Source organism: Plectrocnemia conspersa, unplaced genomic scaffold (genome assembly GCF_051122295.1).
Source record: "Plectrocnemia conspersa isolate PC_06_02 unplaced genomic scaffold, ASM5112229v1 ptg000005l, whole genome shotgun sequence".
NCBI lineage: Eukaryota > Metazoa > Arthropoda > Insecta > Trichoptera > Polycentropodidae > Plectrocnemia > Plectrocnemia conspersa.
In genome coordinates, this window is record NW_028277169.1 from 23,092,898 (window position 1) to 23,116,432 (window position 23,535).

The window sequence follows — 23,535 nt, forward strand, 5'->3', positions numbered from 1 at the left end:
TTTAAAAAATCGTATCATAAATAATTTTAAATATACCTGTGATTCTTGGTTAGATTTAGCCAATCAACTGTCAGTTTTTGTGGTAAAAATAATGATAAAAAAATATAATAAATCGTCTACAATTTTGATTGAGTATTAAATGCGATATATTTTTCTGTCATAGTCAATTAGGTTATAGTATGTTGGTTATAACTAATTACCAGCTTAAAGACAAAAAAATGTCGGAATGGGTTGAAGCTAAAACTAGCCATTGATAAAGATAAAGTGTTACTACAAATTTTCTTACGTAAGGCGTGTTGCCGTTGAACTTTCATAGCTCTTACCAATGAGTATTTTTAAAACATAAAGGAATAAATTTGAAGATGATATTAGTAGTAGTATACCTTATTAGCAGTAGTATTTACCGTTATTTACCGGATAAATGTATCTAACACGCATCAAATGGGCCATTCGATACAAAATCTGGACTGTTTCAGATTGAGAAAAATAGACGCTTTTACATTAAATGAAAATAATTTTATTTAAATCATATGGTATACACTGTTCTTTATCAATGTTGCGAAAATTTCTCCAGGAAACTGTGCAAAATTTAGTAATTATCTGGGGTGCTTCTTATATTCCGGAATGGAAGATATCCATTTAATTGACAGAGCAATAGAGTCGATGGATCATAAAATTTTGATGAAAAAGCACGTAGGCATAGATTAAAACTGAAACTTCATGGGTGTTTCTACAGTTTGTCAACTGTAAAAATATTAAATTGAGCAATGCATTTAAGATTATACAAATAAAATTAATAATTTATTCAAATATTTAACTGGCCCTTAGTAGTCCTTAATTAAAACGATAAAATATATTTGGACTATAATTAGGGAAAAAATCGATTACACAACTCAACGAGCAAACAAAAACTAATAGAAGTTATCGAAAAAGTATGCCACAACAAATTAGACCACGAAGTCGTTGAATTGTTAATTAATGATTAATTATATACTTTTCCGTGTTTTAGTAGTATTGAAAGCTCAAGGGGATGTAACAAAATAATAATATTTCACGTAATTGCTATTGATTAGTTGTAATATACAATGTTTTTTTAATTAATAACCGAATTTAATAAAATATATATAATATAATTACATACGTGTTTTAGATCCCGTTTTTCCTTGGATTTTTCGTCTCAATATTTCGCTAAAATATTATTGGCATCATCAGGAGATTTTGATTTTTTTATATACACTTTTTTTAAAAAAAAAAAAATCTCCTGATGGTTAATATACGAAATATGATATTTTCAAAGATGATTTTTTGAACGCTACTGAATGTGATCTTTATATATAATATAATTGAATATATAGTACCTATACTTTTCGGAAAATTTCTTGAGCAGTAACTAACAAGAATCAACAACTAATTATTTAATAACAATTGTCGAATCGCACCTTATCAATTCATCTACTAGTGTTCCACGTAACTGCTATTATTAAAAATAATTGAATAATTTGCTTTCTTTAATGATAACAAATAACATCACATTAACGCGCAGATGTTCTGCTCCAGCGAATAGCAAAGCTACGTAATCTATTTTAACGACTGACACGTGACTAGTTTTATTCTGTCTGGCAAGGTTTTTTCTCTTTATAAACCCACTTTTTTGCTCATTTCGCGTGTAAACGATTCTCACTCGACGGCTAATAAACATATTTATTTTTTTGCTTACTGGGCACTTTTGTAAAGAAAAATGTAAATAACTTATAAAGCGAAACAACGTAGAGTAAAAAAGCTTGGACAATGGATAGGTACTATAGATACTAATTAACCTATTAATAAATGTCTTATTTAATATAGAATCGATAGACATCTTGCGACGATTCTTCACTTAAAATATTATAATTATTATTAAAATTTTTACAAATTATTTTTCAATCTACAAAAGTTTTCGTCGTCAAAGTCATATCGAAGATCGGGTTGAAATATTGTGAAATTCAATTCCTTTTCGAACGATTAAAATAAAAAGTGATCATTTTCTCGGGCTCTAGTAATATTTGATGTTTTATTTCAAATAAGTATTTAATGGGGATTAGATATTATCATAGATTTAAATATGGCTATGGAAATATTGTGCGTGCAAAGGCATGAGCTTAATTTAATACTATTCTGCGATTAGTTTAATAATAACATATATTAAAATAAATTAAACCTATTCAGATTTTATCAATATTGAAACGCTCGTTAAATATACAGATTCACGCTATAATAATTCTAATACATTTCCACGATCACAATCGAGTGTAAAGAGGGAAGTATCGATACGGCCGGAATCGTTTAAAAAGTTGAAATTAGATTCGAAAAAATACACACTAGTGAGGTAAGCTTTTTCCCCTTTGTGCGAACGTGTAGGCGCACACAAAAGTAGCCCGTCTAACATTTCTCGCTGGCTTTTCCGCGAACGGGTTAATAGGTAAAATTTCTCGTAAACTTTAGTATCGAGTTGCCAGGCGTCGGGAAAATTTAAGACCGACTCCCGTGGGAAATAAATTAATTCGTGGAGAGGGTGTGGTAAACTTTTTTATTTTCTTCTTCTTCATGGAGAGAAAAAGAAAAGCGATAAAGCGAATGGATGAAGCTGTCGCCGCGTGATGTGTGGCCCGTGCATGGAAATAGGATTGCCGATGTAAAGCAACAGAAGGGGCACGGATAAATTGGCGGTCACCGCTGGAATAATCCTGGCACACGATGACATTGGCAGTTAGTTCTGATTAGTCCTGGATCAGCGTCAATCAGATGGGGCAATTGAACCCATTCTCACATATCGGTAAGCCGTTGATAGTATAAAACAACATTAACGTGAACAGTAAATACTCTGAAACTGCTCTCAGTTTAAAACTCTCACATAAATAAATTATTTGCCACTTTCTTATTAGCGCATGAGTTTCGCAGTCATCTAAAAAAACGCCAATAAAATAGGTATATTCCAGTGGTGTAAAATTATGGATTCTAGAGTTAATAAGATCTCAAAATAGTAACCTTTCTTTTAAGAACTACTGTAAAAATACCGAGGCTGTTATTTGGTATGACTTTAATTTTTATAGGTCCATGTTTTTTATTACACTTTAAACAAGTAGTTGCAGCAAATTTACGCTCATGCTCAACCGCTCAATCACAAGACCAGTACTTTAAGTGTATCTAGATCTAACCCCGCTGAAATTTCTCCGATTTTTTCGACCGATTTTCTTATATTAAAACATACAATCTCGTACAAAGTCATTGATACACTTTGCTATCATCACTTCAGCAATTAAATATTAAACATAACCACATAGTATTTCGTTACACGATGCACTTTAACGCCGTCGCTAATGGTCCCGTTTAAATCAATTTTCATCGCTGGCAACCCCAGCCGCCAACCAATCCGCAACCGGCCATAATTACCGACGAGAATCCGCGCATGAATAATCGACACGAAACACAATCAAAACAATCGACAATTGTTGAGAAAATTAAATCAATTAACTCGGCTCGGCAAGCGGAATACAAAGCGCGGTCCCGGAACCGAATTAACGAGACGCTAAGCGGCGCCATTTTATTATGCAATATTATTTTCGCCGGTGTTGCCAGCTTGAAATACACATAGCGCTGTCCGCGCTAGCCTGCTGTCGATTTTTACTCCCTTGGACATGTTCCAGGACTTTATTCGCTGTCGCTTTTGTCGACTCCTGCCAATACGTTCTCTATTTGTCAGCCATTTTTTTCCGTTACCATCCAACCGGAAGACGTCCATTTTCTTATTCGAACATATAGAAGCTAAGGTTATATATATGTAGATCAAAAGTCCAGTCAGCGAACTTTGCTTGCATAAATTCTCATTTTTATTTAAGATTAGTTCAGACGATGCATTATAGTATGGTTTATATCAATCTAAAGCTAAAACAACACATTTCCTCATTTAAATACATAAATTTTTTGGAACTTCGTTTATTTGAAGTACTAGAGTATAAACAATTTAAGAACACAATATTTTGAACAAAATAATTTTTATTTCTCAACATAGTCTCCTTTTTTTCTTAATTCCGCATGAGTAAGAAATAACTCATTCTGCGGTTACAGTTTGATAAAATTAAAATTTGATGAAATTAAAAATTTAATACGTATACATTTAGAAAAATGTATTAAGCACACTTAAAATATTTATTATTAAATTTTAAAAGAACAAATACACTTTGCCCAGTGTTTTCACAACTTTTTTAAGCCATCCAGACTTATGATTCCGGATCGCACTCAAAATAGGATTCTGTTTAGGCGACTTCTTCGTTCGACGTGAATCTTTTTCTGGCGAGCCATTTTTTATTGTTTTAAATCAGGAAAAGGTTTCCGGGGGGGCAAATCTGGTGAATACAGTGGATGCGGTAGCAATTCGAAACGTAATTTAGCATTTTCGCCTTCGAAACTGCACAAGTTTGTATTCATGCATTATATTGATGGAATAGCACTTTCTTCTTGGCAAAATATGGGCGTATTTTTTTGATTTTTTTCACTGAACCGGTCTAGCAAAAACGCATAATACTCTCTATTTATCGTTCGTTTTTTTCTAAGTAGTCAATATGGATGATTTCGCGTGCATCCAAAAAAATCCGTGCCCATTACCTTGTCGTCGATTTCACCGTCTTCGTCTTTGGAGCCGAATCGTTTCCAGAAACTGTTTTTTTGTCTGTAGAGTGTAGTGGTCGATCCATGTTTCATCAACGGCTAAGAATCGACGCAGAAACTTGTTGGGATTGCGACGAAAAGCGCCAAATTAGCCATTAAATCGACCACACGATTGCGTTTATTCTGCACTATGAGCAAACGCGGCACCATCTTTCCGATATCTTTTTCATACATAATTTTTCGTGAAAAATTGAAACCACTGAGGGTGATATGCCAGTGACCTCAACAAGTTCGCGCTCTTTGACTCGTCGATCATTCAAGACTAGGGATTCCAATCCCGGGCCAAAATTTTGATCCCGGGATTTCGGTATTGCAATTAGTCGATCCCGGGATCCCGGGACCAGTCCCGGGATAATTTTCATGTTATTTTATCGATAAAAATAATTTAAAATGAATAATACAATAAATTTTTACATCTGTTTTTTATAACGTACAATGTATAAAGTACGTATAATTTTAGTCTTGGACTTAAAATAGAAAATAATATAATAAAAATAAAAAGGGGAAGGTCTTATATATTTATTTGAGAAGAAAAAAATGAACTTTTGACAATGTATGTACATACCGTCTTTTTCCGAAAATAAGACATCCTCCGAAAATAAGCCCTAGCGTGATTTTCAGGAGTTTTTGGAATATAAGCCCTCCCCCGAAAATAAGCCCTAGTTAAAATAAAATGAACGCCAACATGTGGCGATTGAAATTCAGGATGGAATTCAGAATTTGATTAGTTATGACTTTGTTTCAAAAGAAAATGAAATGACTATAAATTAATAAATTTGAAATAAATGTAAAATTCCTATATAAAAATAAATATTAATCGAAAATATATAAATTTACTTATTGTACGTGAAAAGTAAACCCTCCCCCGATAGTAAGATCTAGCTCATATTTCGGACCAAAAAAGAAAGTAAGACAGTGTCTTATTTTCGGAAAAAGATGGTATGTACATTCATAGACACAATTAATTGAAAACATTATTTTGAATAAAACTCACGAAGTAACATCAAAGCATCAAGTGTTTTATCATTTAGCCTTGATCTGATTTTGGTTCCTAAGCAGCCTGCTGCTGAAAAAGCACGTTCAGACTCACAGCCTCAAAGATTCACAGATGACACGTGCAACTCGCTCAAGTTTGTACACGAAATATAACGATGTTGTCAATAATAATTTGATTGTGCTTGATAAATCAACCAATCCGAAAAATTCGGGATTATCTTTTATAATCCCGGGACTCATCGGGTATTGAAAATCGTCCGGGATCCCGGGATCCCGGGATTCGGGATCCCGGGATTGGAATCCCTATTCAAGACCATATCATGGATTTTGTCGACCATTTCTGGCGTAGTCACCTCAAGTAGACGTCCCGAACGATGTTCATCACTTGTAGATGTACGAATGCATTTGAACTCATTTACCTAACAGTTTTAAACACTAGTGCAGCTATGCCATGAACTTCATCCAACTCGGCATCGATTTCTTTCAGTGTTTTGCCTTTCAAATGAACGTGTTTTATCACTACATTAAACTCTTTTTTTTCCATTGTTCGAAAATAACAAAGGTTGTTTGCTTTAATCGATTTTAAAAATGAAAGGACGCAATGAAAATGGCTGACAATACGACAGCAGTCTATTGACAGATAGTACTTTTCGGAAACAAATGTGTTTCGATATTACTAGCACCATCTATTAATTTTTTTAGAACTTATTGACCTACAACTACGAATCTTGCTCTATTTTTTGTTTTTTAGTGACGAAAAATCTCGATATTAGCAAATTTATGTCATCTATACCATTGAGAAGAGAATCTGCCTTTTGTTTTTTTTTTATAAATCCAACGGAAACTCTATTTTTTTCATTTGAAATTATTTAAATACAAATATAATTCAAAACCATCCCTTTTACACAAAAATTCTAAGAACAAAAACCTTACAAAAAATTATTTACTTTTCTTTTGCCGGTAGTTTTCGTAACAGGAGTATCGACAAGTGCACATAATAAACTGAAGTTCATTTTTTCTGTTTTGTTTAATATAATATTGTATTTGTGCTTAATATCATAATATCATTTAAAGTGAAAAAATACATTGGGGCGTTAATTTATCCTTTCGCCTCAGGTGACAAAATGTCAAGTCCAGTCCCTGATTTACACTGATTTTGAAAAGGCTTTCAGTAAAGTTTGTCACTACTATATTGTTAAAAGAATGGATAGCATATAAAAAATATTATATCTTTTACTCCACCCTGTATGATTTAACGCGATGAACTCACAGCACAATAAAGTAAAAGGTAATATGATGATACCGCATCTTGTTTCTAAAATTGATATCCTGCATATCAAAGTGTGACTTTTTTACCTTTCGATGCGAGGGATTCGTTCGGCCGTAAATTATTCATACTGGCAAAGCGCATGTGACAATTTCGAGTTCGGAGATCTAAATTAAATCAGAGCACGTGCCGCCATTGACTTCGCACTTCCAGTGGCGGCTCGGCTGCTAACGGGTGCCAGAAAGGGGGGGTTGAATTGGCAAATTCCCAAAAGCGCCGTCGCGAATTAACGTCACCCCACGGACGGTGCCGGACTATGTCTAACGCTTTCAAGTCAGGAACTTTCCAGACAGGGCACGTTCCCATGCGCATACATATGAAAAAAAGTCACGTAGTGTTACATCCCGCGCGGGATTCGAATCCCTAGACTGGCGCTCGGGATGTTTGTTGTTGTTTCGAATCAAATTCGGCAACAGACGATTGACCCAAGTGGGCTTTCGATTTTTTAAGATTTATTTTTGAACGTTTTTTTCATGTGGAAAAACATTGGGAAAAAAGTAACAATGCTTTTTGCTCCTATATATATTACACAGGAACAAATCATAAATTCCTAAAAATTATCTATGTAGCTCTCATATTTAAACCCTTAAGCCTTACACAATAGTGATTTATAAAAATAAATCAGTGTAATCTGACAAATGGGTAAGTCAATCGGACATAATGAATACCTACAAGTAAGAATTAATTATAAAAGTCTGGAAATCAGTGACATTTATATAATTTAATATAAATTATAATGTGTAATATGAATTATAATGAATATATTTTTTATAAATATAAATTCCGACATTTATAAGTAGCCATAAAGTAGGAAAATTGTTACTGTGTTAAGGGGTCACTAGTACGTAGTTCGAATTAACTCTTGTTAATTCAGAGGCGGCTGCTTAGCTTGTCAAAGTGGAAGCGGCTGCTTTTCTCTGGAGTTCAAATGTGTCGTCCAAGTCGATTTGGCGTAAGCTCCACTGTATGTGAGTTCAGCTCTGAACTCTCCTGAATTTCCAAGTAGCAACGTAGTAAGTAGAAGTTTAAATAATACATGGGGAGTGATTTTTCTATAGCAACGTTGCTTATATAGATCAATGATCCACCACTTCCCCAGCTCTTTGATGGTTATTTTTAATATTTATTTTAAGCAAGCCACTAAAACATTGATTTTCACATTCATACATTTAAATACATAAATTATTGAATAAAAGTTGTAATTATAATGGGAATAGGTACGCGTATATTTTATATTTTATTAAATAAAGTCGATATGTACTCTTGAACCTGTGAATATAAGTTTTAACTGAAAACCCACATAATGTGTCAAAAAGTTTTTTTAACCCTCACACGACATAGTATATTAATGCAATTGGCGTGAACGTGACAATTTAGCTTATGCCATTCTCTCTGTATATACAGTACCATAAATAACGTGATAAAGTTGAGGGGCATCCAAATGTAGCCCTGACTGTGGATTACTAACTATAACTGACATTCCGCATGACGTTCACGTATATTTTGGATAAGCAAATTAGCATTCTGCCGTTATGTGCGCATAAAGATACAAATGAAGTGTTAAAAATATAAGTATAATATAATTTAATACATTATTAGTCCATATAAATTTTTAATTACGTCGATCATATTTCAATATATTGATTTTATACAATTAGTATTACGCTCCCACTTTACTAGACCCAATTATTTATAAGCTTTTATATTATTTACTCGGATTGTGTAAATTATATGTATATACCTTAATTAAAATTCAATCAACTCTAATGCCTAACTAAACCTAGCAAAGAGCTCTCGCCGATTGATATGTTTAATTGTATATAGTAGATTGCGAACTATATGAAGCGTACCCCTAAAAGGGTTGAAATCGTTTTTTTATCCGGATTACTATAGTTGATCCATGTGAAGCATAAGAGATCAACTAAAACGTGATATATTTTTAAAATGACTTTATTTATATATTTTCTCTAAACATATCGTCCTGAAATATATAGTGGGGTATTATGACTTCAGATAACGTAAAAATGGCAATGAATCAACGTCGAGTCTCGTAACGTAACTTTCAATTGAATGAGCTTTATGGTAACTATTTTAGAATGCTAATTCTGGAGTGTAAACTTTGGAGTGATTTCAACAATAAAGTTTAAACGGGGTTTCAAGTTATGATTTTGTAAAGTTAAAACTTTAATGGAACAATGTTACGCGCCGTGAGCTTTACTTAATAACGAAATATGCTTTCATAGTTTGATAGAATTGACGCAATTAAACATATCTTTGACGTAACATGTTTTGCTTTAATTATGACTTGAATATGAAAAAAGTAATATAATTTATATTAAAAAAAATCTATGTAAGCCAGACTTCACCTTTTGCAATATTTTATAGTATTGAATATATTAAACAGCTAAGAGTATATTGATATGGTCGAAAACATTGCAGGATGTAGGGGTAGAGAAGTATCTCTACGAGGTTGACTAAACAAATCTAGTTGAATGAAATGTGAAGAGAGGTAAAGAGCTATAATTTCATTTTGTACATAGCAGATATAATTGATAACAACTGTCAGTAATGATGAAGAGCATTACAACTCATATTTAAAACATATATTTATACCCGTCAGATGTATCAATGTCTCCGTGCCACAAAGCTGAATTTCATGAATTAAACTCGCCTAATAAATCCTGTGAATCTGGGCCAATTTTAGTGAACATTTCACGCTCAATTAGAGTTTGGCACAAGGCTGTCGCGAGAGTACTATACTACACTCGTTACACTAATTGGATGATAAAAGTAATTGAGATGTGACATCCTTTGTCTGTGCCTAACTAACGTGATCCTCTAGCACATTCATGTGCAAATTCCGAATGTCCCATTAAACCGTACTGTAACAATAATACTGGTTGGTACCGATAGGGCGCACGTCGATACAGATAACGAAGTTTATCGGTAATACCTAAAATCACCGAAAGACGCGCGCATAAATGTATCTTCGCTCCAGTGCTATCTTGTCGTATCTGTAATTTGCTTTGGTAAACGATAAACGATTTTGAGATTGAATACTTAAAGACTACGTTCGTGTAGCAATCATTATTGGAATGAAGCGACGATATATCGACTGTAATAATGGCCCGAGGCGAAATTAAATTTCGGCGCCCATTAAAATGACGGGCGGAAATGAGTGTGGCGCGTTTAATAGTAGCCTGATGCTATATTTGAGTTTGTACTAAATTGATGGAACGGGTAGCCTATCTCTTTATTCTTCATGATATGAGGTCCACTCTGCGTAGTAACCTTTTGTAGGGCGACTATACGCAGTTGTGCGTTATGGAACACATTAAATCATAAAAAGAGAAAGAAAGATAAATGTAAAAAAATGGTAGTTTAACATTATTATTATTTTTACTTTTACTTTTATTGCCAATTATTTAATGGCATCTCAACGGTTATTTTGCCGCCAGCATAATAGAAACGTCAATAATAATAAAAATATATAACTAAATTTTTAGTGACCTCTCATAATCATCGCATTGCAATTAATTTGTACAAGATCCATTAGAAAGTCATAAAAAAAATATGAAAAAAGCAGCGTTTTAGCGCCTACCTAAAAGTAACGAAAGATAACCCAGCGTCAAAAAATAATGATTGTGTCAAGCACAAATTTAATTGAGAGCACTGGTAAATTACGGCTATTTTTTTATAAAATTCTGCACAACCTGACGATTCTAGACTTTTTTTCATAATATGTAAAAAAATATTCTTACGGTTCATTAATTAAAACTAATTAACGTTTAAAATATTGGTTTTCCTAGAATAATATTATTAGATAATAAATATCATTGCGCTTAAACAAAATACACACCAAATATAATAGGTTAAGGTTGTAAAAAATCTCCTAGTCTCGGTTTTTCGATAACCCCAGGGTCACACCTGATCACAATTTACGGATGTAAATTCTTAGAAGACTAAGGTCATACATACGATGCCCTTTTACCCATTTTGTGTGGAGGATTTTAAGATAGCTAGGGAGAGATTATCTGACTGGTGAAATTTATTAAATTCATATCGTGAGCCCACACACAGATATGCGAATTCCGGGCACAACGGGTCCTTTATTCAAACAAAGCTCGGCGGTAGCTTTCAATGTTTCCCTGCAAGTGTTTGTTTTTAGGGTGGTAGCGATATTTAGACAATGGTTGAGAACAATACCCGCGAAAACCTGGAAATATGTTTGCGAGTTGCAAGATAAGTTTCCACCCCTTTATTCGCAGACGAAGAGAGACTGAGAAAGAGGATGGGTTTGTGGAGATTTTTTATGATACGGAATGCATGTGGATGGTACATGGTCTCAGATGGTACGTGGCTCTGTCGATAAACTATATAGACTGGATTCATATCTTAAGAGCGAAGAGCTTGAATGCGCTGGAAAAATTCGAGTTTTATAATATGTTATATATGTTTATATAGCCAAGAATTTTGCCTGGAAACACGTGAGAATAATATCGAAGACTTTTATTTACATTACGAGGGATATTGAGAAAGGATAGGTGCAAAATCTAATAAATATTTCTAAAGCATTTTATTTCGCGACCGGCTTTATAGTACAGTATCGTTGTTGGTATGCGAAATACATTTTAGTTGAAAACAGGAAACAATGCTACAAAAATAATTTTCAAAACTATCCACATATATCAAAATGTATAAAAATATATTTAATCAACAGGCCAATGCGATGTTTTGGGGCAGAAGACAGACTATGCTAATGTATGTTGCCTATAATGTAACGAATATTATTGAAACAGCTGGAGATTTGACTTCATTTGACTTAGGTAGGCACATTCCATCGGCTTCATTGCCACTTGAATGGATAGTGCATAGCTATGGTAGTCAAATTTTCAACCAAGCGTTTCAAGAAATCTTGGTTCGGTTGTCCGTCATAGTGTGAACGATCGGTAACTCCAACAGTGTCGGTGCAAAAATGCATTATTTTACTCTTGTTTTTATATTTTTTTTATTCTTACTAATGCTTTAATTATATGTATGTATTACAGTTACCCCAGTTTGAAGATGGATTCCTCAATTTCACATCTCTCAAGAAAGAACACTCAGGATGGTACAAATGCACAACAAACCACACTACCCTCGGGCGCTTCTCTTCCATCGGATACTTCCTCAATGTCAGATGTAAGTTTCAAATTCTGAAGCATATAAGTACTATTCATCTGTATAGAACATCAGCTTATTTTTACATATAATTACAGATGATCCTATAGAGTCTACAAGAGAACCAGAAGACCAAGACAAGCCAGTGTCGGGCAAAGTAGAGGCGGCACTAGGCGGAGTAGTGCAACTCCAGTGCCCCGAAGGTAAATTTATATCTATTAATTCAATTCGAAATCGATTCGGACTATTAATCACCCGTGGTTTTAGGGAGCATCGGATGCTGGGGTAAAAGATCCGACGATGGGGAATGGACAGGGGCTGGTTCTACAGCGCCACACGGAGCACTTTCAATAAGTGGATTACTCTATCAAGAAGCTGGAGAGTATCGATGCGAGGGTCTATCACCGCAAACCCACGGACAACTCAAAGTTTTGAAGGAGACTACTATTGTTGTCACAGGCAAGTCTATTTTTTTATCAATATACCTCATCTCTATAGATAACTGTATGTGAAAAAGTATTTGTTAGGTGTTCATATTAAATTTACTCCCATATTATAAAATATAATGTACGACTAATACATTCTCAAAATAATAAAATATGTTAGTTCAATTAATATACATACATATAATATATTAATAATAAGTAGAAAGCCATTTTCACAAAATCCACATAAATCAGATAATGAAATATTTCTTAAATTTCTCGGCTTGTAAAGTGTCTTAGGGCAGTGATGAGCAACCTTTTTTGTGGGGGGCCACAACTGATAACTCAATAAGCCATACGGGCCGCAACTCGTACTCAACATAATAAAGCTCTATGTCGGGACAGCTAAAAAAGGTCATTTCGGAAATAGTTTTGTTTATCTAGGTATGCTGCGAGAGCTAAAAATCTCATATTTTTCACAAAAATATCTCTTTCTCTGGAATTCCGAGACAATTTGCCACTGAACCAGGATTCTAGACGCCGATTTCAATTCCAGGACTGTTGGCAACCATAGTTGTCATTAGTTTTATTTAGAATAGAATAATATAATACACGCATATATAAAGCTAATATTTTTCATTTAACTTTTATTTATTTATTTAAAAACTACAAATATCATATAATAATAAAATAAAAACTATATAAAAATTAAAATATCAACGTATTTTTAATGAGATTTAATAACAAGCTTATTATTATTTGCTGGTATTGCAGATATTGTAACTTGAATGCAATTTTCCAGAAGCCCGTCACCATGACGGTTTCGATTATCACTTTTTATACCTTCATATTTTTAAATAATTGTTCACAGAGATAGGTACTTTCAAATAAACTTACTACTTGCCTAGCATGGTTAGCTAATAATAATAAAAATCAGATGCTAAATAGTTCTTATAAAAATGAAGGAAATCAACGTTAAGCAATTTATTTTTTAATTCTGTGTTGTATTGCACGTCAATTACCTCCATTTGAATTTTTCGGGTGTTATTTCAATATCTAAATTGAAGGGGGATGAAAAAATTTCAAAAGGAATTTTATCCTCCCATAAACTTTTAAAACGTGAATCAAATTCTTGCTAAAGCCTTTGTATTTCGTCTGCATATTTTTTCGTGTGAGATGGATTCTCTTTCCTTAATATCGAAAAATGTTCTAAATTATTCGAATTAAGTTGACAATTCCATATTATGCACTTCTGTTTTATAAAATATTTAAGTTTATTTGGTCTTTGAAAACTTATATTCAAATTATTTAAATGTTGAATAGTATCAACATAGAATCCAAAATCACCTTGTCATCAAATCTTTGCACAACCACTATTATATATATCATTGGGTTGTGCAAACTTTGAGTTTGCACAACCCAATAACTACAAAGAGATGATTCATATCCAAGTAACATTTTGTAAATCTTTAGTTGTATAAATAAACATTTAATGTGCTGTTTAAATAAGTGAATGTTTGAGCTGACATATAATATAAGTATGAAATGTTTGAACTATTTTATATAAAGACCATCATGACGCATTGGGGAAACCTATCACGTTCTGATGGTCAGATTGCTAATATATAAATATGTAGTTCTTGGTATGGGAATTGAAGATGGGTCTGTTAGTTTGAGAACTAATCAATTATGATTTGAAAAAAATTGCTCCGGCAATATGAATCTCTACAATAAGCCTGAAGGAAGACCCCAAGCAATTGTAAATGAAGAACAATTGCGAGTAATAGTGGAAGTAATCTACATACAACAGTTAAGCTATCCAATGTGACCGAGGTATTAGTGTCATGACTATTTCTCACTACCTATGAAAAAACTGGAAAATGGTTATTAATAATAATTAATATATTTTTTATTAATTCAAAACGATTAAACTTCCCTATTGAATAGAATCATTAACTGCAACGAATAGTTGACAATGATTGAATGCAGAATCAAATGATCACGAAATTACTAATATAAAAAGTCAATAAAGACAATTATCTAAAGTCTATACTGTACAACTTATTAATATGATTTTATAATGTATAAAATATAAGGCTGCAGATTATAACGTTAATATTAAAATATGTTAATGTTTGCTATTTATTATATTATTCTCTCTATGAATTCTAATTTTCACTTCACTGTGCGTGTTAATAATTTCATTTATTATTATATTATTCACAGGTGGACCAACAGTATCCCCCGCGAACAAGACAATACTCGTCTCGGAAGGGCAAAGTGCTACATTTTCAGCAGAATATTGCGCTAATCCTGCACCCACTCGTGTCTTATGGATATCATCCGAGAGGCTAATCAAATTAGGAGAGCAGACGGGGCAAATTTTGGCTCATAATGCAACTGTAAGTTATTAATTTTGCTTATACATATTTAAAACAAAGCTCTTAAAAATACTTTAATGCATATTATAAAAGCTAAACATTCTTACTTTATTATAATATAAACAGCACACCTTGATAAAAAGTGACTCGACTACCAAATTCATTTATAATACTTAACTTTTGAGCCTTTGATTAATGATACAATAATCATAATCTAATTGGATTATTAAATCATTTTTAAAAATCCAAGTATTTGAATTTACAAAAGAAGCGTTTAATTCCTGTTGAATTTATTGTTTTATATTATTTATTTTCATAATAACACTCTTTCTTATAAGTAAAACAGTATAAGTCATACTTTTTTAATAAAAATAGGCATTATTTATTTTGACCCCGGATATACATATGTACATATGTATATCTGGGGTCAAAATAATCACATATTTATCAACCACCTTCTATTGTACAGCTTTGGTACATCTAAATTCCTTATCAGCATAATAGAGCTACCAACCTTGTAGGTTAGATTATATTGTGGTAATCCACCGTGCATATGGAAATTTTAGGACTCAACTATTTATATAAGTTGTAGCTTCTCTTTCGTCCATTATCTTGTCTAGTGAGTAAAATGAATGTACAGCAAACGACATCATCTTTTTAATTGAGAAAGTAATCGCATCGTCTATAACATTAATTGTGCAAGTTTGCTCATTTTTCAAGCCATTTGTTTTTAAAACATATTTATGATACAATATTGTTGTAATTTAAAAAATATTTAGGTATTTAACTATAAGTTGAATTGTTTTAAAAATTATATGTACATATATTTGAAAAATCATATCACTAGGATGTGTCATTTACAAGTTTTTAGTAAGACAGCAAAACTTTGAGAATTATAGTTTAGAATATACTAATTTTCTAAAATAATTTAATAAACATAATATATATGCACATATATATGTAAATATGTACAAGGGATATTAACAAACTTCTAATAACTTGCAATTTTCTTGTTTATTCACAAATCTTTTAAATTAATACTAAATTTTTTAACGTTAAGACATATATGTGATGGCAAATTAGCAATGCGACAGGGGTTAGCCTTTGTATATGCTAATTTTTGGATTAAATTATATCATTGTAAAATAAATGCCGAAAAGTCCTTTCGATGCCACTCCTCTCTATACTAGCAATACTGAGGGTATTGCTAGTATAGCTCCGGGGTTTCTAACTGTATCTACCCCTCACAAGCACCTAAATCTGTTTGGAAATCTTTTGTGAATATTATCTACTCATTTACCGCTCTTTCTTTTTTTGTGAATGTATTTTTTTTTATTATCCGACAGTTGGACGCTTCTTTTTAGATTAGCAGCACACAGTTTTGCATTATCATGTTACAATAAGGATTGAGCGTGCAACTTCCCTGGTTGCTTATTGATCAAAGATGTAGTCATCCACTAAGATCCGATTAATATTTACTATTTATTAAAGCCCCTTCTGGAATTATCCTTATACAATCTCAGAATACTGTAATCATCACCTTCCGAATAGAGGAAATTGTACGAGCTTTAACATCTTCTGATTACTGCCACTGCTTTGACTGATATTTTGCTTCAAGATTGAAGTATAGTACTCAGGTATCATAAGCCGTGATTATTTGTTTCCAAAAACTGTGACATATGTTGCACAAAGAAGTCACCACAAATGATCACTCCGTGAATTTTCCAATTACTCTCATTGACTTTTCTGCAACTAATGCCCACTTTATTGGAGATCTTCCGATTAGGCATATCCATATTACACATCATTAGTTAGCATGCAGCAGCAATGATTTTCATTGACTGCAATGTTTGGTCAATCGCTACACTCATTGTCTTTGAAGCTTGTGCTACGTTACCAAAAACACATTACAAGTGCTGAATGATATGTAAGGTCCTGATACTCATCTTCTATATGAAGAATAATAATAGACCTGCAAAAGTATATCTAGCAAACAACTGTAACAAAGTAATCATTATCAATTCTTGCATAGTAATTTAATATCGGAATAAAATTCTCAAAACTTTGAATACATGCCTCGTATATAATATATGTATATATTCATATTGCTATACATTCTTGATCAAATAATATTTATATTAAACAATTGTTAATCTTACATAACAATAATGTAATATATGTATAATTTGTATAATAAAATTGTTATTTTTTTAGAACGCATCTGCTCCTGGTTGTAGCATAGCTCAGTTGACTATCGAATCGGCTGGCCTTCAACACAATGGTGAATTTTCATTGCTGGTCAGGAACGCGCTCGGTTCCAAAGAAGCCGTCTTTCAATTGGCTGTGACTGCCACTAGAAAAGTGTCCAAGACGGAAAGCATCTTCAACGACTGGCTCGGCATCAACGGAGCCACAACACCAAACTTAACGAATACCCATATATTGTGCAGCATATTTTTTATTACTGTAACCAAAATACTGTTTCAACCAAATGAAATGAGATAAATGATGATGTTATTATATACAAACTGTGTGTTCATATAAAAAAGTTCCCGAGAAACACAAACAAAAGGAGACTAATTAGTAATAAATATGTACGAACTATGATCCTCTGTTCCATGTGGATAAAATTATTTGAATTACAAAGATTTCATAGTATTCTTCAAAGTGTAATGTTTCATGTTATATACATATTGAATGTCTCAATGTTTTTTAATTGTAACGTAGTATACAATGATATTGTAGACTTTTTTCTCAAATATGATCATATTTTTTTAATCATACATATATAAATATACGAAACAGTAACATGAGTTGCAATAAAAACAGTTCACCTAAAAAATGTCTACAATATTATTAAGCATATGAATTATTTGTAGTTTTGTATAAACATATTTACAATTTCACTTACAAAATACAACATTATGAGATTATTGTATAAAGATACAATGCCTTTTAAAAAACCAACAACATTTGAAAATTACACTAATTAAATGTCCTACACCTTAAAAATATCTCCATGTATGGCATTCTCTCGTCAATAAACACAGCAATAATATTGGTTGGTAATAAAAATCTAAAATAAAAACTTTATAATGTTATTTAAATTGTCTTCAAAATCAACAATAACAGAAAATCTTGAAAATATCATAAATTTCATATATACCAATATCGTATTGAAATAAAATACTCTCAATCTAGTCCAAAATGTTTAGAAGTTACGCAATGTATGATAAATTACCATGGATGTTATTCCTAAATACATGTGAATGATATTAACCTTATACAATATGTAAAATATTATTATAATGTACGATAAATATATTATAAATAGATGTGAATTATATATCCGACGACGAAGAGTAAATTATATTTGCATGAACGACGTATTATATTTTGGAATAGCAATACGATATTTGCCAAAGTTGAAACTGCAGGTTTTAAAAATTGTATTAAAACTGTACGTAAATATTGTAATCATTAACGATTGTACAAAATAATATAAATGTGTAAATGAAATTTTATTTTTTATATACGCTACAATATAATCTGTTGAAATATGAAAATATGTATCGAAGTGAAAAAATGATTATGATGTTAAAATGTTGTAAAATTCCTCCTTGTCTCTCCCAAATCCAGAATAATCCAACATTCCTGCAGACTGTCTTCTATTTTAAAACCTTCCATCTCTTCGACTTTAAACACCTTCCTCTGATCATTTTTGATTAAACGTCTTACTTTTCATAAATAATATGTATAAAGAATATTATTATTCCACAATATAACCTTATCTTACATTATCTAGTGTATCTATCCTTACTTATATCGCTATCATTATAATATATAAAATAATTTTACTGAATTGTGCATTACCATATTAATCATTCCTCTCATCTATAACTTAATTATCTTTACTTTTAATTGATTTTTCCCCTATCGTAGAACTCAGAATACAGTATACTTTCCATGTATTTTTATATATTTATTACAAAAAAATTGTTAATTGTTTCATAAAACAGCTTAATTTGTAATCGATGGTTATATTTTTTTATAATATGACCTTTAAAAAAGTATTAAAACAGTATAGTCATTCATATTGTTAATTATATACCTTGTTGTTAATTAAAAATAAAACAAAATTGTGATTTTTCTAAAATACTCCTGTGTTTTATTTACATCAATAATAATATGCAAGGTGTTACAATAACGCTAGAAAATCCCCCACCCTCTCCCCTAAACCCGTGACATATATTTTTCTCGTGAGTAATATCAATATTTTAATATATGTATGTGGTGGGATATGCATTTATGGTGCCGACAATGCATATTTTACTGATATTACATGATATAAAGAAGAAAGAGAGAAGCGCCAATCGCTGGTAAGGCGCTGATGTTCTGCTGCCACTGAGGAAAGTCTGCCCTGTAATAACGTTTTGCTTCGGTGTCCCTGTATCGGATCTATCAACCGTATTGTTCTTCATAATTTTGCCTCCAGAAAAGTTATAAATGCTTGAGACCACGTACCATCACTCGCGACAACCCATATAGAATTATTTGAACCAAGTGCCCACATAACATCTCTCTATATAATAGGCAACGAGGAAACAGTCAAATTTCACCATTGTGGGGAAGCCCTCGACGACGCTTACCACACCTTGTTTAGATGCTCAACGTAGAAACATGTAAGGTCCGTATCAAAAGAAGAAGAAAATTGTCGTCGTAAAATATGGTCCCGACCATGCTGAGGGATGAACAAGCGTGGCTAGCGTAGATGGCATATAAGACAATCGTAATGACCAGAAAAACAGAAAAAAAGCGCCGCAGAAGGCAACCACCCCGACTATCCTCACCGCTGATATGAAGGGTTCTTAGGAGTTTTGCCTTAAAAAGTCGTAGAATTTAGGTCCAAGTCCACAGGAACGACATTTAAGAAGGAGGCAGGTAGGGGAATTCACGCCCCCCCTCTTGAATTTTGTCAGAAAAATGCATGTCATTACGTCAATTGATGATACAATATGGGTTCTAGTGTGTAAGATACCCACATTATCACTGGACACGGTTGTTAATGTATTTTGAAAACTTCTTCCCCTCACAAAAAAAAATCGGGTAGAATATTGAGCTTAGTTCAATCGGGTAAAGATCGTCGTTGCCAATAGGCCGAAACTCTCGACCTGATACGACTGTGAAGTGAAGGTCGATTGCTCCTGTCATAACTTGTGTTCCCTCACAAAACTCCCCCCTAGCAATATTAATTAGAGGTACGAACTTTATTTTATTATTATAAGGCGGTGGCCTCGACGGAAATAGTCGTTTATGATTTTCGACCATGTCTCCACCACAGGGACATTGTTTAGTGTTGTAAGCAGCAACTCGATAAGCACTCGACATGGCTCAAACTGGCAGACAGATTTTCTCAAAAAAACACAACGCTGTTGCACAACAATTGTGACTTAGGGCGCTTACAAGATCAACACGATAATACCTAAGGGGACGAGACTTCCTCCTTTGTCCTTATTTTGTGCTTCTTTGTCCTCCTTAAACAAAAATGTCCAAGAAGACTTTTTTAGCACCCACAACAATCAATCCTCCTTTATTGTCATCGAACAAAAATTTCCTTGATGGCCTTTGAACTGTAGCGCATGTAGGTTCTGATTGATATTTAATAAAACGACCTTTTTTGGAGAGCTAGCGGGGACGCTGCGAGCAAATCCTTGGCCATGGCGAGAGAGAGTGAATGTTGCCAGTTCTTAAAAACACCCGCTTCCCAAATTGAGCGGCGGTGTGGCAGCACTGTGAGCTGTCAGAATGCCGCCACAGAACAAAAAAATATGAAATATTATTTTTTTAGCTCACGCATTAATTTGTTGTTTTCAAACAAAAAAATCGAGATAAGCTTTTTATTTTTAGTGTCCTTTATTAATATGTAAGAAATCTGATTACCATAGAATACCGTATGCCACTGTACATCTTGATTCCATCGTGTGTATTCAAATCACTTCGGAGTGTGATTTTGCAATAAAATTTCGAAGACTGTTTGTAGCTATTTACTCACAGTTTAATGCTACAACGACGAGAGATGGAGATAGATGCCCCCTTCGTGCTGCAAGTTACTATACTATATCTGTTCCTGCTCCATATGCACCAACTGTATTCAAACCCCAAAGTAAAAATAAATTTTGTTTTACCTAATCGTTATACAGATTTATAAAATAAAATAACACTTTTATTCTCCTAAAGTCTATAAATGCACAAAAGCGATTTTATTGAGATAAATCTCAAAATATATTTTTAACTAATGCATGCTAACTTCGTAGTTTAACACGTTCAAATAAACTACGTATTTGCTTTCTATAGAAAAGTGCAATTATCATTTTTCTTGTTTGTTTATTCCCCATAATCTAGCTGTTTATCAATTATTTTTTAATATATCGTGGTTAGCAATATAATGTTTTTAAATCATCTAATACATATAAGGTAAAACTACATTTTTAGAAATATAAATTATTATTATTTGCTCGATATTACCCCACCTCCACATTCAAATATTATTATTAAAATGTTGTATATAAATTAATACAAATATAATATTTCTTTATTATTAATATTTTTAAATTAATATAGATAATTTTTTATTTGTTTTTTAACCGTTGTTTTATTAAAACTAAATATATGAGTTCATGGCCGACGTGTTTATGGCCGTACTCGGATGACAGCGATGGTTGCTGTTTGCCAACAAAGCACAATTGCCAATTGTTTACTAATTAAAGCTTATTTTGCCGGGTTGCCATTTCGAAAATATCACCCGAGATAAATTGAAGACCAAAATGTCGTGGTTGAACCTGAACCAAAGCCTGTCGACCCTCAAAGGTCAGATCAGTAATTTCGCGACAGAAGTGCTTTCTGAGGGTATAATCGAAGATGACGACCCATTCGCGCAGCTGAACACAGCCAAGACGCAGATAAAAGAGCTTGAGATGAATTGCGCAAAACAGGAATTCGAGGTGAGCGCTAAAACGTCAATACCGATAACTGTCAGTAAGCTGTCATTTTTGGTTTTGAGGTTAGGTCAGCTGGCTTATCGTACAATTTCACAATTGGAATATTATTATTCTAAATATGCGTATAAAACCTATATTTAATCATTGTTTATCTATATTTCATAATCTTAAGTATATTTCCAATAACACATATTATCTAATTTATGTACAAAATATAAGTATGCTATAAGAAATACAACATAAATACGACCATGTATTAGTAAGGTAGTTATAAATGTTCTTGCGCAACAGTCACATGATTACATTAATGTATGCATGTATCATTTGAATAGTAGTCATTGCAATATAAACACAATTGTAAATGAAAAGTAGATATAATTATGTGATCAATTTTTTACATTACATTAGTACATTATATTTATACTTATTATAGTACTTTATACTAAGTATCTTATTTGAGACTGCATATCACTAGACTGATGACTCGTGAATTGATTATGTTCCTCATATTTTTTAAAATATAAATACTATGGATGTAATATTTGAAATTGTACGATTAAAAATATTTGTGCTGAATAAATTAATTCTGATTTCTTTATTGTGCGTCCTTTTTCTAAAAATAACTGTTGGCTACTTGAGTAATTTTATTTTTTAGCAAAGTCACTGAACGTACGGAGAAAAGTTTTATATATATATATATATTGCTAGTTGCGTCCATCTGAAATAAACACAGCTTGTAAAATTATTTGTATCGATAAAACGTGTACTTCAGTCCCATTAGCTTTGTATATAATGGTATACCTTACTATCATTTAAGGAATATTTTGGAAACTCTGGACTTGCAACATCATTTTATAGTAACTTTAAAAACTTGCGGTAAGTCAAAACGATTAAACGTTATGATCGGTCGTTCAGTGGTATTTTTTATACAATTCACAATTTTTAAGAGCAAATCTTTGTTCTTTGATTGTATATACTTAAGAAACTGTGATTTAAAAAAGTTTTATTTAAACTAGAAACTGAACTGCCTCGTTCCTTAACTAGAAAAAAATGTATGTATTTTATATTTACACATTTAAAAAATATTATTGCGTTGATTTTTTAATATGTTTATATACACATATGAGCTATATTTTATTTTGAGTGGTACAGAATATATAATATTTTTTAAGTTATGCTACATAAAATACAAAAACAAACATTTTTGCTTATAATGTTATAACATACATAGACAATATGTAGTTTCCAAAAAATATAATGTGACCTAAAACAAATAATATGTGCAATAAAAGAAATAAGCTGTGCATTAGCGATGTTCTGTGATTTCTGGATCATCCGCGCAGTGAATAAATACAGTTTCACTGATATTAACCAGTGAAATTATAAATCAATTGCTTGATGCATTTTAACTGGTGTAATTAGTAAAATTAAATTCATATTTTTGTAAATATTACTTTACTGTAACAGTTGCGAAACCTCTGCTTACTGTTCAAACCCAAACCTAATCTAATGAAAGTTGTAAAACTAATTATAGTTGTTGAATA

General features: G+C 32.3%; 2 protein-coding genes across 3 annotated transcripts in view; both read left to right on the forward strand.

Annotated features, from left to right (window-relative positions):
* Positions 1 to 19,149, forward strand: part of tei (irregular chiasm C-roughest protein teiresias) — a 247,109-nt gene extending 227,960 nt beyond the window's left edge. For both annotated transcript variants that reach the window (XM_088185654.1, XM_088185656.1), the window contains 5 exons: positions 12,076 to 12,208; positions 12,286 to 12,390; positions 12,455 to 12,646; positions 14,839 to 15,014; positions 17,208 to 19,149. In XM_088185654.1, coding sequence (XP_088041780.1) covers positions 12,076 to 12,208; positions 12,286 to 12,390; positions 12,455 to 12,646; positions 14,839 to 15,014; positions 17,208 to 17,498 — 897 coding nt within the window. In that variant the 3' untranslated portion in view covers positions 17,499 to 19,149. The remainder of the gene's footprint in view (positions 1 to 12,075; positions 12,209 to 12,285; positions 12,391 to 12,454; positions 12,647 to 14,838; positions 15,015 to 17,207) is intronic.
* Positions 19,150 to 21,691: 2,542 nt separating this feature from the next.
* LOC148235200 (uncharacterized) overlaps positions 21,692 to 23,535 on the forward strand; it is a 52,323-nt gene continuing 50,479 nt past the window's right edge. The window contains exon 1 of the mRNA XM_088187252.1: positions 21,692 to 21,994. Within this exon, the coding sequence (XP_088043378.1) occupies positions 21,818 to 21,994 (177 nt within the window). The 5' untranslated portion in view covers positions 21,692 to 21,817. The remainder of the gene's footprint in view (positions 21,995 to 23,535) is intronic.